This window comes from Papilio polytes, unplaced genomic scaffold (genome assembly GCF_000836215.1).
Source record: "Papilio polytes unplaced genomic scaffold, Ppol_1.0 DF822067.1, whole genome shotgun sequence".
NCBI classification, from domain to species: domain Eukaryota; kingdom Metazoa; phylum Arthropoda; class Insecta; order Lepidoptera; family Papilionidae; genus Papilio; species Papilio polytes.
In genome coordinates, this window is record NW_013527137.1 from 3,592,661 (window position 1) to 3,611,847 (window position 19,187).

At 33.7% G+C, this 19,187-nt stretch overlaps 4 protein-coding genes across 5 annotated transcripts in view; 3 read left to right on the forward strand and 1 right to left on the reverse strand.

The window, feature by feature from the left end:
* LOC106106852 (protein yellow-like) overlaps window positions 1-497 on the forward strand; it is a 4,019-nt gene extending 3,522 nt beyond the window's left edge. Inside the window, exon 5 of the mRNA XM_013287510.1 lies at window positions 1-497. Coding sequence (XP_013142964.1) covers window positions 1-453 — 453 coding nt within the window. The 3' untranslated portion in view covers window positions 454-497.
* Window positions 498-530: 33 nt separating this feature from the next.
* LOC106107399 lies at window positions 531-3,816 on the reverse strand. Of its 2 annotated transcripts, none has more exons than XM_013288243.1 (5): window positions 3,583-3,816; window positions 2,614-2,694; window positions 1,987-2,183; window positions 1,639-1,797; window positions 531-1,480 (listed from the first exon to the last, which is right to left on the reverse strand). In XM_013288243.1, exons 1-5 carry the CDS (start codon window positions 3,706-3,708, stop codon window positions 604-606), a joined length of 1,440 nt encoding a protein of 479 aa, XP_013143697.1. In that variant the 5' UTR covers window positions 3,709-3,816; the 3' UTR covers window positions 531-603. The 2 variants fall into 2 exon arrangements, with proteins under 2 accessions (XP_013143697.1, XP_013143696.1); XM_013288242.1 differs by having other exon boundaries at window positions 2,548-2,694.
* Window positions 3,817-4,550: 734 nt separating this feature from the next.
* On the forward strand, window positions 4,551-17,113 carry LOC106107184. Its single transcript, XM_013287916.1, has 5 exons — window positions 4,551-4,744; window positions 14,628-14,893; window positions 15,319-15,395; window positions 15,685-15,844; window positions 16,201-17,113. Exons 2-5 carry the CDS (start codon window positions 14,707-14,709, stop codon window positions 16,299-16,301), a joined length of 525 nt encoding a protein of 174 aa, XP_013143370.1. The 5' UTR covers window positions 4,551-4,744; window positions 14,628-14,706; the 3' UTR covers window positions 16,302-17,113.
* Window positions 17,114-17,405: 292 nt separating this feature from the next.
* On the forward strand, window positions 17,406-19,159 carry LOC106107181 (L-xylulose reductase-like). Its single transcript, XM_013287913.1, has 6 exons — window positions 17,406-17,660; window positions 17,812-17,874; window positions 18,007-18,259; window positions 18,361-18,475; window positions 18,540-18,742; window positions 18,999-19,159. Exons 2-6 carry the CDS (start codon window positions 17,823-17,825, stop codon window positions 19,108-19,110), a joined length of 735 nt encoding a protein of 244 aa, XP_013143367.1. The 5' UTR covers window positions 17,406-17,660; window positions 17,812-17,822; the 3' UTR covers window positions 19,111-19,159.
* The last annotated feature ends 28 nt before the right edge of the window (window positions 19,160-19,187 follow it).

A 19,187-nucleotide genomic window follows, 5' to 3' on the forward strand; every position in this document is an offset into this window, starting at 1 on the left:
TACTACCACGCTATGTCTAGCTCTCTAGAATTTGTGGTCAGTACATCTGTGTTGCGGGATCCCTCTCGTGTCAACAACGCGGTGGACGAGTTCAAACTGCTCGGTGAAAGCCGAGGTCCAGGCGGTCAGGTCTCTGCAGCAGCAATCGATCGAAATGGAATTATGTTCTTCAACCTAATATCACAAGACAGTATTGGATGTTGGAATACCTACACTGAGTATGAAAGCAGAAATTGGGATATAGTAGCTAGTAGCAATGAAATATTAGTGTTTCCCAACGATTTACGAATTGACCACGAAGTACCTCAATTTGCATGGATAATATCAAACCGGTTACCAATGTATCAATTTAATTTGATAGACCCGAATCAATACAACTATCGTGTTCTCTACTTAGATCCTTTAGAAGCTGTTGAGAATACTGTTTGTCAGCCTCGATTATATAGCTTTTAAGACATGTAACATAAAACGTATATATCAAAAATACCTATAATGAAGTTTGGATTTGAATGTTAATCTAGTAGAATTAATTAACAACTTTGATAATATATAATGTTTTTAAATGTTGAACAATTTTTACTTTCCATTATAATATTCATACATTCATTGACTCTGATGACCTGATTGATTTGGATTTTGATCATCTCGTTTGTTTTCAGCATTAGTTTTGTTTTCTTCTTTAGGAATAGAATTTTGCGATAGCCTCTTTTCCTTATTTGCAACAACGTATTCAAAACTTTCTTCCGGTTCGACTTTCATAGTAATACTGATACCTGATTTGCTAGTTTGTATTTCAGCTTCATTATGAGAACTGTTCGCATTATCTTTCCAAACTTTCGTTCCTGCGGAGGATATATTACTCAATTCATAGTTATCTTTATTTTCTCTCTTACTTATATTCATAAATTGACTATATTGTACAGAATCTAAGGACATCACGTCTCTACTGCCGACTCCTTTATTTTCAGTTTTATCCGCCATTTTATTTAATTCAGGCGTTGAATGTTGTATTATATCAGAATTCTTCTTCATAAATATTTGGGGATAATTTGTTAAATATGACGCCACTTTTCCTTTGCTACTACCCACTAAATGAGACGGTTCAGTTAGTTCGGCAGTACTATGAAGAGGCGGTGTATTATTTTCTAACATCGCAGGAAAACTGTCAAGATATTTCGATGAAGTTGTGCCGTCATTTTTTAAATAATAAGCGATTCGTAGAGACATTGTTATGAACTGTTCTAATATGCGATCCGTGTCTCTTGGAATGATCAATTCACTAGCCAAATAGTCTTCGAAATTGGCGAGATCAGAAACTGTCCTGTTTGATGAGACTGATAAAGGGCGCATTGTATTGCACACGTATGACGGCTCTGGTATGGTTTCAATATTTTTAAGATGAGCTGTAGCTTGAGGAATATCTTCAAACGTAAGACGTGTTGGAGAATGAGGTTTGATTATTTGGGGTCTTTCTTCATATCTATAAATAACCATAAATAAATACATTCTAAAAACTAAATAATAAGCATAGACTAATTTTAAATGCAAGAAATCAGTCCATCAACAATTTTTATATTAATATAAATGTAGTAAAAATATCTTATAAGGTCTAAAAAATCGCTCGCATTATTAACTTACAGTCCAGCTATTATTTTCCGTCGTAATTGGTCTTCGTCAAACAAAGACTTAGTGCGTCTTCTCCGTACAGCTAGTTCTAGACCCAGATCTCTGTCAACAGACGGCACCACTGCTGGGAATGTTTTGAATGCTACCGTCATCTTCAACGCGTGGTAGTAACTGTAATGTTAGTAAAGTGATCATCAAATTTCGCATCGGAGCTGGATCTTAATTGTAACGAATGTATATTATAGTTATCACTAAAACATCTCTCATTATCACTGTACTCAAAAGCGAATAATTGAGTATTAATAAAATCTAAAGAACAATTATTTCCAAAGACAAATGTATCTATGGATTAAATCTTACCTCAAAACAAGGATCCACATATAAAAAGCAGGTGCGATGGACATTATCTTAGTTATGAGGAACCTGACACAGGCCGGCCGGCCGGGGCCCAGCAGCACGCAGGTCCCTAGCCCCAACGCCAAGCTCATCAGCTCACACAACAGCTTTCTTACCGCAGCCAGCAGCAACCATGGTAAAACCAATGTCGGTCGTTCCTCCTAAATGTTCAAAGAAATTCAGTCCTAGTCACAGGTTCTATTCTTTTACTTAACGAAAAACCAAAATAACGTTCTATATTGTATGGTGATAGTATACACATCACCACCGAAGGGCACGCTTGTTAAAGGTTACGTCAAAAATCTTTTTATTTGATTAGTATCTTAATAAATTATATCAACCGATGTAAAGGATCGTCTCGTGGTAATCAAATATCAAAGTTTTAGAATAACGCCTGTTTAAATTAATGAAGCAAAATAACTGAACAGGAGATTGCGTTTGTACGAACGATAAAGTAAAATTATCGCTTAGATGAAATTTTGCTCTGCGTTGATTAAACTCAGCGGCTACTGTATAGTGACTAACCAAAAATACAGGATACATCAACACTATGTAGACCGCGAGGTAGACGTAGAGAGTGAAGCACTCTACCAGCATCACTCCGGACACCATGGTCCGCAGCACGCGCTGCACTGGCTTCGACAGCTGCGGCGGCATCTTCATTTGCCATACCTGAGGGAACAATGCGAAATCAGTTGCATGTAAAAGGTAAAACAAACATTTCTAATGTTTTGGCACAAGATTTAGTGTTCGATAAAATGGATGTCATAGTCTTGTATATCATACACTTGTCACCCATTGAAATATTATTCATATCTGGCTCGAAGGACCAACATGTACGATCGAAATTCGAAATTCGAAAATCGAAAGTCCTTCAATTATAACTGTAAAATTAAATTTATTTTTCGCAAATTTTACTTATAGGCACAATTTTAATGATATTCTAAAAAAGGCGGTATAGTCTAAACTTAAATTAAAGACTATATAAATGTTTCCTTGTTTACTAATGAATTTTAAACCATCTAAGGATAGCCTTCATAAAAATTTACTATGGTCTATGAAACATCTTATAAAACACACTTAGCATAGAAAATGAACACCTAAAGCTACAAATAACGATTAAATTAGTGACGGCTCCAGAAATCGAATTCAGGTTGCACGGCTGTTATAATACATAGGGTGAACGGCCGGTATCTACTATGCCATCGTGCGTCTTGTTGATATATTAATGTTGATACGTGACCATATAGCTTTTAGGAGTTTTTATTACTTATAGGTAATATTAGAATCCAGTTATAATATTAAGACAATACTAAAATCGATGGAAAATAAATTACATCCAACCGTAATCTTCTAAGAAATATGTATAAACGGGAACATAATTTCATCTACACGTGTGATAGTAAATTATAAAACATAAAGTTAACCATATTGCATAACACGATACTAAGAACGTTTTAATTTTAGCAAACAATAACACTCTGTTTCAAACAAGTCTGCATTGTAGTTAATTTAGACCGAGTACCGGTGTTACGGATGGTTTATCTTTCGTCGATGCACCTGTATGAGATTTGAATTCACTTTGAACAGCGTTGCGTCGAAGATGGTTCGCACAAGCCCCATCAAAGTCCACAAGCAGACTTCCGCTTGTAAGTTCATGCCAACATACGACAAGATGTTAAACATAATTACAAGTTGATGATTCACATGTCCAAGGTACAGTTAAAATCTAAATTACGTTCATTTTAAAATTCTTTTCATAATGTTTAGAAGTAATTGTTTTTTGCATTTCATCTTGTTATGTTTTAACGGAAATATTGTGTTTACTTTAAACTGTCATTTTAATTTTGGCATTTGTCTGTCAAGATAATTCACATAAATAAAAATGGATAAAAACACAAAAGACCCCAAACGTGAAAAAAGTATTAAAAACTGTAAGTAATGAGTTAAAAAAAAATGTTAAATTGTAAGCAATAGTATTCATTAGTACAATGACACTACATATTCTCGGATATTACTGTTTTTTTTGTTTTACGGGAAAACATAGTAAGTAGTATAATAATAAAAAATCCCAGTTGTAACCACGTACGCTTTGTTTATGACGTCACCCCAAAAAATTGCGATTATTATAAACTAAATAAAAATTAACACAATTAAAGTTCCTTAGATAAAATTTCCTGTTAGTGTTAATATTAAATCGATAAGGATAGAATGCTGCCAACCTAACCCACTATAATAGCAAACCGGTAGGTAATTTTCAGTCGATCGCAAACATTTTGGGGAATCCCAATGGTAATATCTATCATCCGGTAATCCTAGTAATAATAAATAAAAGTCTTCATATAGAAGACATTTAACTTCGAAATTTAATTATTGACGATATTTCTCCAAATAAAGGCACATTAGTCTCTAAAATTGGGTACAGAATTTATTAATTCTTTGTCCAGAGATAAATGAAAAAACACTTTGTCGGGTAACAAGCCGTGCAAATAAATTGCACCGTACGATACGCCGCGACATGCGATCATCACACCACATCAGACTGACGTTTGCTGTCGAAAGAGTGTGTCGTGTGGCTGACCGCGCTCCCCAACTCAGTTTCCCGCGTCTTGTTTTATTCTCATACTACGCACTATTTATTTCTTTAAAAATAACTCTCACCGTGCTAATTTGTGTTCCAAATTGTGCATAGACTAACAGTGTTTATCACGGAAATACTGAGGTAATTATCAAATTGTTTGTTAAAAAAATGTACGAAACTTTTTTATTATGCTACGATTATAGTGTTTAGTTTATCTGTGCGATAGACCTTGGAGCTGTTTCTGTATAATGTAGGTTGCGTCCTTACCTTGGACATCATGACCGCATGAGACGCGAGTTATTTTTGTTAATTCTGTAAACGCATCTCGTCATATCCCAGTATACTGATAAAATCGCATACACTTTAGACGCGTCCTTAAAAAATATAACGCACTATAATAATGCGTAGTAAGTAATAACAGAATTGGCGTATTTCTATTGGCAAAAACAGAGATATTAGAATGTGCGATGATTGATTCTGTATTTTAGCATATTCAAAACAGATAAACGGCAGATGAACACATTCATGATGTCTCTGGATTCGAGTCCAAGCTTGTATGTTCTAAGCCAGGATTAGACAGCAAAATAATTAGTGTGATACTGTTTTGTTCCAAAAAAAATACACTACTGTAGTTTGTTCTCAACTCCATGAAACTCAAACGCTCGATGGTTTTAACATGAATTTTCAGAAGGCACATTAAACTTTTCATTCAAAAGAAGCTGCGTTCTAAAGTCAAGTCTTTCACTGATAAGTTATTTGGGTTTCGAATTCTGTTCGTAAATTGTATATCGTAATATGTCTACATAACAAACAAACAAAAGTCTACATAGATAGGACAACATGAAGAAAGAAATTCACATAATTGATGATCATCATCAGTAAACCAATAATAGAATTTATTATTTATATATTTGGTCTAAGGCTGAGCATCTAAAGTCAATATTCAATGTGGGAGAGTCGGGCCCACGCATCTAACTGTAAACTATTAGCCAATTAAAACGTTCGTTGTTTTTTCTTTTTGTTTCTCGTGTGTTGTAACGATCTGACAATATAACGACACTTTCGAAATTTATACCTCGGTTGCTTTTTAGGTTAGGAAATTTGGTTGTTTCAACGTGACACGTGTTAACAAACCTTGCGGTATCCATGAAGAGATCAGTGACAAGCTCATTATAGACAGGTAGGGTGACTATTACGCACCGACAATACACGGAAAATTATTCAAATACGCTAAAATACCCAAGTATCATAAAATAAGCGAAACGCACTTGCAATTAAAGAGTAGTTTAGCAAGTTTGAATAGCAAAGATACGATATAATTGTCCAAAATTTATGTTCTGTTGATATCTTCAAATTTTCTGAAGAATTCTTTCTTTATATTTTGTTGAATGAAGCTGCCGTTAGATGTGAAATTACCGAACTAAAGTCTAATGTTATTTCACAATGGTAAATTTTATTTTTTTATAAAAAGAATGTCCTGATTTCTTCACAAAGTATGGTAAATCTACAGAGTCGCGTCATTATAATTAACAACGTTTCAATTCGCACGCATGTCTTTTGGCATCGCTTCTTTGTTGGCTACTCCCCTTATAGTGTAAACATATTGTTGACATACTCGTATTAAAGGACGATGGATAAGAGTACCGGAAATCTACAAGAATACGTATATACAAAGATGAAAGAAGATGTGAAATGTAGATAAAACTGTATTATAAACCGATATTTTCGTGTTCTTGCAAATTTGGTAATAAAGTGCACGATAAGCGAAGTTTTATTAGAGTTGGACTTTAATATACTTACTAATTAGAATCGAAAGACATAGATTTCATAATATATAATTATTTTTTTAATAAACAAAAAAGAGAAATCGAAATATTGCCATTTCTATATTTAATTCGCTAGTTAATTGAGATTAAAAATTTAAATCGCTTGTGTGACTAGATTATAGATAAATGTATGAATAAATTAGTGTACACTTTCACTCTATGATTTATAACAACGAATGCCATTTTAGGATCACTGGTCCAAACTTCATCTACGACTGTATTTGAATTTGGCCTACATTTTTATATTTATTAATGTCTAAGAAATGAAAGGAAAAGTTTCAACTACAAATAATATAAAAAATATATAAATCCTACTGGTATTAAGTGTATATATTGCTAAAATAAATTGGTGAAACGAAGACTTTCTAATTTCAATTAGGTAGTAATTATTGACACTAATCACAATGGATAACATTGAAATAAAAAAAATATCTTGAGTTGAAGGAAACATTTAAATATTATTTACAAATACATGTAAAACTAATTAATAAGAAAATTTTATATAGAAGCAATATATTGGTTTGACCTCTCACATTTCTTGACAATATTTCCTTAACGCTGATAAGATGCAAGTTTTACAAGGAAACTGTTGACATTACATATTGTTGCTTTAGATATTGATATGTGAATCGAAAATGTTAAAACTCAAACAATACGGTCACGACACGTTAATAATTGCTTATATTATAATGGTCAAGCACTATTTTTGATGTAACATTTCAGATTTTTAGGATTCAGGAAACCAAAAAAATCAATTATTACTAAACGCACATATACATATCAAATTTAACATAACAAATTCAAGTAAAAAAACATTTTATCAGATGTTCTTGACGTAGGTTTAAAAATGGAACTGTTTTTTTTTAAAAAAAAAAAAGCAAAGCAACAGCAATTGCTCGACGATACCGGTGTAGGTCGTATAACAGTGCTGGCCAGTGGTCCTTTTTGTTGATCTTGAGATACGTGAGAACACGACCATGTCAACTTCGCCTTGTACGGCATGACAAGGTGCGGTGCTCAAGTGATAATGGACGCATAGACCACCGTACGATTTCCCGAACTTTCTACATACCCACACAAGAAGTGTAGAAACTCATCCACAACATTGTTACCATTTAGGGATGTTCTCATTCAAGTTTTAGTTCGCTAACGTGAAAAGTTAACAAAGAAACTAGGTTAACGAAGACTAACGTTTCGATTTGTTCGTTAATTAACTAGTTTTGGAAGTGTATTAACACTTTTAGAAGGTCTGTTCATACTCTATTTGCTTTATTAAGCGTTGAACTGTAAAATGTCAGGTCGTAGACATTTTTACATAGTTTATTATCATACTTTGCCAGAATTTAAATATTGACATACAGCGCACTTGGAAAACGTCTGGCATTCACTTAGAATGTCTTGTTTGTCGGTAAAGTTAGGGAGTTAAGGTAACGCTGAATTAATAAATATCGAATAAACTTTCAAATATATTTCGCAAGGATTGAATTGCGTTTTTTGGAATACTGTATCATGCGTGCAACAATAACTTTATAATATGAGTCATTTGTAAGTTCATTGAAGGCTAAGCCCACATTTCGCGGTCCACCATTGCGTTGGTACTCGCTGCAACAATGACTCATCTCTTCGTTATTGGATTACACGCCGAATATACAAGCGTTGCTGATGTCATCTCTAATTATTAAAGTTTCTTTCTCGCCGTACACTAATGGTATCAATCAAGTATAATATATAATATAATCAAGTATAATAAACTGGCTGAAAACTCGTTTTAAAAAAAATCATACAAGTCTTCAATATTATCGTCAGCTATACATTATAGTCTAATATCTAAACGTTTTTGAAGAGTTGTCACTAACCACAAAGTTTATTGTTTTTTTTTTTATTAACTATAGCTTTAATTTCGATACGTAAAATCCATTAAGTATGAAATTTTATTGCGTGGTTTGTTTAGTATGTTTTATCTGTAACTTAAAGTTATCTCAACACATTAGCTTGCGGAAGTCCGTTTTAAGATTATATCTGGAATGCAATTTCACCTTTATTGGCGATGCGATCACCGATGAATGTTTTTAATTGGAATTTAAAGTGCTGCGCTCGCCGGTAAAGGAATTCTTCGTATTACTGCCTCTGTGTGTGTTCTTTATGTCAAAGTTATGATAACAGTGTTCAATGTAAAAGCGTGTTGATTAGAATAACCTGGCTCTACTACAATACTTTGTGAGTAAATAACAATTGTTGAACGAAACATAACTACTAAACACTGTTTTTTTCTATTTTTCTAGCGTATAATTTAATTTCCGTTAGATATACTTGTTTAACTTGTTACCGACAGCGCGGCAGCCAAAAATACAAAGTAAATCTTTTATTTGAACTCAAACATCTTTATTTAAACTTATTTACATATTAACAGTAATTGCAAAACGATATCGTGAACACGTCTTATTTTCTTGTGTCCTTTTCTTCTATTGTTTTTATCATATATTTTATAATAAGAAATAACGCAAACGTCTTGGTGGCCAGTATGCAACCTCTTTGGCTGTATTCGTACCTAATGCTTGTCAGGCAAAAAGGTTGTATTTTGCACTCAACAATACTTATGTAGTACTTATTGTCCAAAGTCCCCGAAGCAGGCCAGAGTGCGTCCACAATTCGTTAGATACAAATCTATTTAATTACATTTGTCTTGAATTAAATTATTGGATCAGTTAAAGTTTACGTGCGGAAATGTAAGTGCTTTGTCCTTTAATGCTTTCGTCTGTTCAAAATAATCTGTCGATCTCAACAACGGTTGGGACAGGATATCTCCTCGGCTATAAACTCGCTCGCCTTACGCTGTGTTGACATCACTCGAATGACTATAAATGGAGACGCGAGTCGCAAACGTAATACCGTGCGGTAAATTTTCAATGTCACTGCCATGTTTCTGCTTACGCCTTCGAGGTTATGTACGATTAAGTCATTCCTTGCTCATACTTGCCCTCACTATATAAATAGTAATATGTAGCAAGCTTCGTAGAAATAAAAAAAACATTCATTTGTTTATACGTTTAAAGTGAATGAAGCACTCTGATTTGATTTTATTTTCCCCTGTATTATTTATTTCCCCTATATTTGTCCCTTCTAAATATTATGCGAATGTTCCAGTATGTTCTATGCATGTTTGCAATGTTTTAGTCGTCATAAAAACAACGGTAGGCAACTTATCGTGTAAAGTTTATTGCAAATGCATGCGGAGTGTAAAGATGACGAAGTACTTTACTTCAAGTGACCTTCCAGTCTCCTTTCTTTTTAAACATTTTAGTCATGATACACATTCGAAGACATAATGGAAGAGTCAAGAATCAAACTCCATAGAAACGAATGGATATACTCCATACGGACCACTGAATGAAGACTGAAGTTCTTATTAGCCATCTCCGTTGTTTGTGGGAGCTTTAGTCCCGATTATTTAATCAGGTACCTATTTATTAAACATATATTTGAGGTAGATTTCAATATATACACAAAAGATACCGGGGAATGTAAGTTGTTTATAATTCAAACATTGTCTATTGAAAGAGCGCGGCTGGTGATGACGTCAGAATATGGTACTGACGACCTTTGTTGCTATTACGAAATTAAAATAAAATAATGTTATAAATGTTCAATTGAATTCAAAATGTAAATTACAACTATTTGAAATGTCGGTTTTGAGTTTCGACTGCCGTAAACTTGTATCGATACTTAGTGTTGTCTCTATTTTGCCAAAGACCAATAAGAGAAATGAAAGAGGAAATGAATCTTGTCGAATCCCATATTAAGGTTGAATTTGTCAATTGACATTGAATACCTGTTACTCATTGCATAACAGGTTACAAAAAACTTGTTATGTAATAAAAATTGACATATCATGCACTAAATTAATTAAGTGCCCTTATAAAATAGGCTAGTAGATGATACAATAATAAGTATTTAATTTTATTTTATTCATATTGATGGCCATTCTAGTTTGAATTTCTGCTTGAATTTTTAAATCAGAACTAGGAAACAATAAAATCTTTAAACCTTAAAATATTGAAGTTGTAACTATCCCAAAAAAATCTGTGAATGTATAAAATCTGGTACACTTTCGAAGCGAGTAGTGATCTTAATAGATGCATCGTAATTCAATATCTGTGGGATAGTTGATTGACTCAATGACGTCGAATGAATGACTGAACATCTGACGATCTGAGAGCGTAACGAAAGGAATGCCTGCACATCTGCTGCAATAGGAAGCATGCATGAGAATAGATACAGTGACCTAATGTTAACACATAATGTTAATATCCTTAAATTTGTATAAACTTTTGTAAGGCCCGAATCAAGCATGCTACCTCAGTTTTTCTTTAAAGACTGCTTTTTATACTAGTCTTTTTTTTAATAATGTAAGTCAAGGTTTTTTCCCCTCAACTCTTTTCGATGTGTGCGCAATTTCGGTTGCTTCATGTCATTAGATTTAGAAAAAAAACGAAAGTGGTAGAGAATCTCCAATGTATAAGCAAAGAGCATTTTAAGTAATGTTAGAAACACATGCAATAAAATGGAAAGTTAAATTTTGTTTATTCCAAGCAGATTGTAATGTGCAAATACTGCGTTGTATGATGCATTCAAAACGACCTTTTTAGTTTTCAATGAATCTATGGCTTAACGTAACGGCAATTTTTACTTGTTAACATAACATTTCGAAAGTATTTCTTGCTATTTTTTATATATATAACAACAAAAGTCATACTTATCATAAGTATAAGTTATAGAAAGATCCACATTACTATAAAAAAAAGAAAGGAAGAGTTAATTAAAAAGGCAACACTAAAATATAACATAGAGTCGATTTTCCGTTTCATAAGTTGTCAGTTTCATCTATTTAAATAATACTCTAGTTTACAAATGGGCTGGGTTCAATTATAAAACAGAAGCGATTGTAATTCTATACACACGGGCGAAGTTACGCAATATTGTAACAAAGGTGTAGCTCGACCCGAACGTACTGACCCAAGTAACGACGTTCTTGTATTGTTACAATACCACATACAGTTTAATTACATTAAGGGCCTGTCCCACCAAATTGTAAATTGTCTGATAATAATCCAAATTGTATAATATGTCATGGAAATATTGGATTTCGTTACCTTATCAGACAGTGACGTCGTTTTAAGCCATCTGATTATCAGCCAGTGGTGGGACAGGCCCTTATTGATATGCTCACAGCGTTTTGTTGACTGTACCTTTAATGAATACATTTGTTGTTGACTGTAAATCTACATGTTGACATTCCAGAACATTACTATGAGTATGATAATTATATGAAGTTAACCTACTGCCCTATTGAGTTATAAACATAAATATTCATAAAACGTGTATTTTCTCGATCTTGTAGTCACAATACTGTGATTGTTTTTTATGTAGGTGCTTACGCTATATATTATAACACAAATAGATATCCTATTATCGTTTCCTTGCCTTGCCCCCACTTTTTGTTCCTTTCATGTCATGCCACCGGAATGGCCTTATACTAATTTATCGTTTGATACAAACGTCTAAAAATGAAAGTGTAATTGAAATCTCACTTTCTATCTTTTATTTTAATCGCGAGTCATTAGAGTTAATGTATGTTCTTTTGTATACTTTATTCCGTTCCGCTTCAGTGGAAACGCACCTTTATTCTATACTTATTAGCGAGTTTATCAAGCAGAAATAATAATGCGACCACATTTTGTCGTATCATTTTCCTTCCAGAAAATATTGTTTGGTGAACTTTATATGGCATATTGTGTTACTTTCAGTCCGACCGGATAATGGCTTATAGTGGTAAGGTGTGGCTTTCACTAACCGAGGTTGTGCTTAAATTAATAGCTGTAGAAGGGGGAACTTTTAGATCGGGGCTGTAGGTAAATAGGACAGGTCAATGTCATGATGGCGATGGACGAAGGTTAGGCAATTTGGCATTGGCTGAAAGCCCTTTTGTATAGAATTTCAAAGTTTTTTCTTAGGTTAATAACTGGGTTTAATGTTCAGGCCATTTTCAGATTTGTTTTATGCCGAAATTTGAACGACTTACTATATCAGAACTTTTAGGATAGGTAGAGGTATAATTCGGTTTCGAAACAACAATTATTGGAGCGTAACTTCAGCACCCGGACGCTATTAGGGACTGTAAAAACAACAAACATTTCACAATCGTCTTACGTTATTATGATTGACTGAGCGACCGTATCGGTGATAGATCCAGAATTAGACGTATTAGCCAATACGGGTCGATTGCGGATCGAAGTGTGACGTCACTGCGACCTCCAGCGTTCTGGATTTAAGATGAATCATTCGCACGAAATATTTGTGCTGGAAAAAATACATACGCTCGTAACAAATGTTACTCAATATCAATGTTATTTCGAGACCTATTTCATTACACGGATCTTGTAAGAGATTAAACAAACACTAAACTATTTGAATAAAAAAATGAGATATGAATATTTAGGGACAATGATACAAAATCCTATAGATAGTTTTACGCTAAGATAGTGACTAGAGATATTTAAATATTTACTAGCTTTTGCCCGCGACTCTGTCAGGGTGGAATTAACAAAAAAACAAAATCAAATAGCCTATGTGTTCTTCCAGACTATCATCTGCATCTATGCCAAATTGCATCGAGATCCCTTCAGCCGTTTAGGCTACAAACTCTAACAAACATCCATCCGTCCATCTAAACTTTCGCATTTATAATATTAGTAAGATAACATGCTCTAGCGTATTGTCTCGACATATCCATGTTTAGTATTATCAGTGATCATAACGTTTTCTCCTTATTCGTGCCACCATACTTTAAACAAGTCGCTGCCACATGTGCTTTGAAGTCTACCATGTTTGTTCTCTGAATTGCGCTCCTTGTTATTACTTGAGTCAGCATCATCTTTTTGTGTCTGTCATACTACAAAGAGAAAAAACAGCAGACAATAAATTTTAAAGTAATACTACGACATATAAATCTCAACAGACGGCATACATTACACTGTGTAATCATTATAGTATTCTAGGTCATCAATACCCAACAATAATGATTTTTGACCGACTTCCCAAAAGAAGGAGATACTCAATTCGTCTGTATGTCTTTTTTTTATGTGTGTTACGTCATAACTCCGCCGCTAGTGGACCGATTTTGATAATTCTTTTTTTATCCGAAAGGTAATGCTTGCAGGTGGGCCCCATTTTTTTGTTTGATTTTTGGAGTCAAAGACTACGAGGTAGTTAAATAGTTTAGCTCAAAATCGCGCGACGAAATTTCGGGTCATTTTTTAAGAATACTAAAACTTGATTCAGTCGATAAAGGTGAGCTTTTGTTATGCGAAATATTTTTTTTTTATTTTAGTCATATTTTCTCCAATATTGATATCTCTTATATATATCCCTGAAATCTTAACCTTAATTAATGATAGTCTTGACATTTAAACAGTAAATATAATACAATTGTGCAAAAAAACATTCCATACATAACTATAATGACAAAACAGGTTTAACGAGAGAATAATCGCTTCCATCGCTAACTAGATAATGCTCGGGAGCCCCGCGTAAACTACGGAAGTCGTCCAATGTCAATTCACCCACGCACGCGCTAAACAACACACATTGCAGACAGACTAAAAAATATATAGTAAGAACTTCAAAGTACGTTTCAATTTTTTTTTGCAATAGACTTGGGTATTAGAAATGACAAGAAATACCGGATGAACCTCAAGCCAATGGCATGTAGCTTCCAAGTTACTTTGTTAGTTCTTTACTTCTTTTGTTTTTAACATTATTAAGCTATTGTCTCCCAACTCAACAAATCCTTTAGCACTATAGAAGTAGTTTCTATCCGCTTAAATTTAATATTTATACATTTGAGTTTATTAGATGCCATATTTAGCATCAACTACGTAATAAGATGTAGTTTTTATTTACAAAAACTAGTGTTTCATATCGATTGGCCAAAAGCAGAATTCGCGAATCATGACAATTTATCTACAAAACAGTTCATTCAACTCAAGTGTATATAAATCGAACATTTTGTCACGAAAATGAAAAAAACCGCTTCAGACCATTTAAATTTTAAATCGCCTAGCAATAAGATACCGTATACCAAGTAAAGACTCGTTCATAATTTATTTAGCAAATAATTTATTCGTGTTTTTTTGTTACAGAACGCCATGAGGCGGTAGAACCAAGACAAAAATAGTCAGTTGCCTACAAGTCACAGAGTAGAAAAGTCAGAATATCGAAATGGGGAGGCTGCAAAAATGCTGTTGCTGTGCCTCTACAAAAACTGGCACACTGATCACTGCGGTATTAGGCATCATTCTGTCCATCATCACAATAGTCCTCGTGTGGGTGGTGAACAGACATGAAATATCCTTCAGAACCTTCATATTTGCTGAGGAGTTTGATAAAAAGCTGGCAGCGTTAGACAGTAAGTTTTTTCGTTTTTTTTTTTTAATTAATCACGAGTGTAAAATAAACAATGTGTTGTTTAATTGTGACAACGTTGTTGATCATCTGTCCTTGACGTATTTACGTAATGGTAGTTCGTATTAGGATGAGTACACATACCATTACTGTATTGCAGTAGATAATATTGCGGTTAGAGTACAGTCATAATTCTCGCTAGAGACGCCATCAAATTAATGAATGAACTGTAGTTAGTCATCACCTTATCACGCCAATATAACATTATGAATACATCTAGATAACAATTCCTTTAGATCTCAATTTCTAATTGTAAAGTCGGCCAACATCTATTTTGAGAAGATCTCAATATCTACTAAAAATATAAAAATACCTAGTGTGCAATTAAAAATAAAATTTTCACACATACCTTTTTCTTGTCTTTTACAGTTCCGAGAATAATCCTGACAATCAATTTGTGCTTCACAATTTTGATTTGTTTCCTGCTTATCGTCGCAGTACATAAGGTAAAAATTTCTACGCCAAAAATAAAGAGAGAAGAGAATTTCTCTCAGCCTGTCTCAGATTAGATAGAGATATAAATGTAAGATTCTATTTTTTCTATTACATGCTGTCCTTAGAAGTCATTTTCGGTAAGATTTTTCATGTCTTCTAAAATAAATTTGCCGTCATTTACCTTGGCGTAATAAACAAGAGACTTGATAAATGAAGTTTTCAATGATTCCAATGAAGGATCTCTTACTGACTTAATCCTACAACCATGATTAGATAATTAATATTTTTTTGTATGTTTAGCGACGGTCATGGCTGATGCTGCCGTGGGTGGTGTTGGGTATCGTGCTGGCGATTGGTCTTCTCATCAGTGTTCTGCATACCGCCATCACGTACTACTTGGACGACCAGGACCACGTTATCCTCGCCACTTGCATACTCGTCGGCGGCCTCTTCTACTTGTGTAAGTTGCGCTGTTTCAGATTAACTCATTATAAATTAATTGAATTTTCAAATTTGCGACACAAAATTGTAAAATCATACTAATGTTAATATATGTTTAGATGGATGGATGAATGGATGTTTGTTAGAGTTTGTAGCCTAAACTTTCAATGGAATTTGGTATAGATGTAGAGGATAGTCTAGAAGAGCACATAGGCTACTCACATTTGTTTTTTTTAATACCACGCGGACGGATTCGCGGGCAAAAACTAGCTTAAATATTTGAAGAAAATTGAAATCGAAAGGCATACGCATGAGATTGATTTTGTAAATTCATAGTGTTGAATTCTTATTGTATTTAATGTTTTTATGTTTCAGGTCTGTACCTGTATTTATGGGCGGTTGTCTTCAGTCACTACCTGGACGTACGTGATGAGGAAGAACGTGGCAGATACACCAAAGCTCCCTACAAGCGATAGGAGCTCATCTAATATGTTTCAACTGATTTGATTTGTACATTTTTATTTAACTGTACAAATCTGATATTATTAATTTCTGCTGCCGAAACATGTGTAGAAAAAAACATTTTCTTATACATTCTGAAAACAGAGACAAACAGCATTATTTCATACATATGATCCGGCAGTGAAAATAGATGTAATTGTTTCTTTGACGACTGATCTAGCAATATAGTCACTCTACAGAGACTTAAACAACGATATAAAGTAACAAAAAGGAATAAGTACCTGTATTAGGTATTCAGGTAAACAATATCCACAATCATTTGCTGTACAACTTTTTTTCACATATCAACGAAATATAGTAATAAGTAAAAATACTTAAACTTTTGAGGAAGATACAAAAGATCTGAATAATTTTCTGAAAGATTGACAAACAAATCGTACATTTTTTATATGTGCCATTGTTGTTGTTTTTAGGTTATAAAGCACAAATTTAACATTAATATGTAATAAGATGTTTTTACTATTTCATTGTACAAATTACATTTAAAAACATTAATGTGGAAATTAAGCATTTATTTTTAATCTAAACAATGTTCTTGATGATCATTTGTTTTGAACAATAGCAGTAAAGTGTCATGTATAAAGTTAGAGACCCTACAAATGTATTTACTTTTATACATGTTATGTAACAAAGAAAAGTTACCATATGTAGTTTTTAATGAGATAATTGTTCGATGTTCTAGAATAAGTCATTAACTTATTTTTGTAACTTTCTTTTGGCGACTTTTATTATATCAATAAATGTTTTAATTATACGTATCACTCTACGACGCTTTTTTTTTCTCTACCACCTCTTCCAAATCATGCATTGAGAGACTTTTATTATATTCTCCTACCTAGAAACCTTTTTAATAAGTTTAGTAGTGAATTTGAGGTTAGAGGACGTATTCCTGTTACCGGTGTGAGAATTTATTTTACTTTGTTTATATTACAAAATAAACCGTGCGTATATAAAAAAACTAAAGGAAAGGAGTGAAAGATAATTTTAGACTTATAAATTGGCCAAAAGGCCTCTGCATAACCATAGAGAACAGTTCAGTAACTTACTATAAAACAGGTTTACGAGTTTCCGTGTACCTTTTGACGTAAAATGCGACGAAGAAAACATTGTCTCAGAAAAAATTTTACTCGATCTCTTTTGTTTATTTTAGCGATTGTTTCTTAAAACACTTTATGTGAGCGATAATACAAGATTATTTAACCCGAGTTGAAGGTTAAATGATAAGAGTCGTAAAAAAACTGTCATCAGCATTTATCGTGGCTGTGGTTAGTCGTTGTTGTGTTCTCGGAATTTAGTGTTTTGGATAAGAATAGGTGAGATTCTTTTTAATCTTATTTACTAGTTCAAACTTGGAGTAGGATAAAATTTTATTAAAACCTTAGATTTCCGTTATACAAGAAAAAGAAATTAAACACATTTACGGTTGGCAAATAATATTAGTGATATGTCTTTTCTCTTTCCTAGGTAAATAAACTATGGAAATATCATTCAGAGGAAAAAGGGTTCTCGTGACGGGTGCTGGTCAAGGTAAGTCATACAAATTGACTTTATCAAGAACTATTCTCTTACTGTTTTGGTACATATTTGTGGCAATATATTGCAAAATTTACTTTAGAACTAGTATTTATCAAATAGATTTACAGTTATCAAACTTTGTAGGCATTGGTCGCGGGATAGCAGAACAGCTATGGCGAACTGGAGCTAAAGTGGTTGCCGTCTCCCGCACACGATCGCACCTGGAATCCCTCCAGAATGAATATCCTTCTATCGACATTGTTGAACTAGATGTAGGCGATTGGGACAAGACCAGAGAAGTTATAGAGTCTTTAGGACATTTCGACGCCCTCGTCAATAATGCTGGAATAGGATTATGTCAACCTTTCCTTGAATGTACGCCAGAAGCATTTGATACGTAAGTAAAACATTAAATTAGATGCAAAAATGGATAATACTACAAAAAAACAAGTGTCAATATTATTAATTTGTTAAATTATTCTGTGTCTCGTTTTCCAGGACTATGAATATCAATCTGAAGTCGATCATCAACGTGAGCCAGGTTGTTGTGAAGAAAATGATAGACAATAAAACACAAGGAGCCATAGTTAATGTTTCCTCGCAAGCATCTAAGGTCATTTTTGTATTGATATGAGGTTAATCTGTGGTTTTTTGTTCTAATTTTATTACTGTTCCAGGCAGCACTTAAAGACCATACAGTTTATAGTGCTTCCAAAGCTGGTCTGGACGCTGTAACCCGCGCTATGGCGTTGGAACTAGGCCCGTACGGTATCAGAGTGAATGCTGTTAACCCAACCGTCATCATGACAGCGATGGGTAGGATCGGCTGGGCTGATCCGGATAAAGCTAGTGCGATGCTCTCCAAAATACCACTCGGAAGGTGAGATACTTATCAGTGCAAAGCCTTGTTTCAGAAATCTCAGATTTTCCTTTGGTTCGACTAAAGTATTTCCCCAAATTTATGTTCCTTTAATCTGCTTACCCTTGGATTATGTGCGTCTTTCACTTATATCTAATTTTAACCATGACAAATCTGGAAAATACTATAAAAGAATATTCATGGGCATTATTCTAGATCGTAATATATGATGCTTCAACATTCCCGATTTTGTTAATGAATTGGTATTCTTTCATAGATTCGGAGAAGTATCGGAGGTCGTCGACGCGGTGCTATACTTGTTAAGCGACAAAGCGAGCATGATAAACGGAGTAGAGCTGCCAATTGACGGAGGATTTCTTGCAACATGAATAGATTACAATTTGAATCCAAAATAAAATCTAAAAAAGAGGTTTTTAACTCTGCTGTGAATCAATTCTTAATAGTA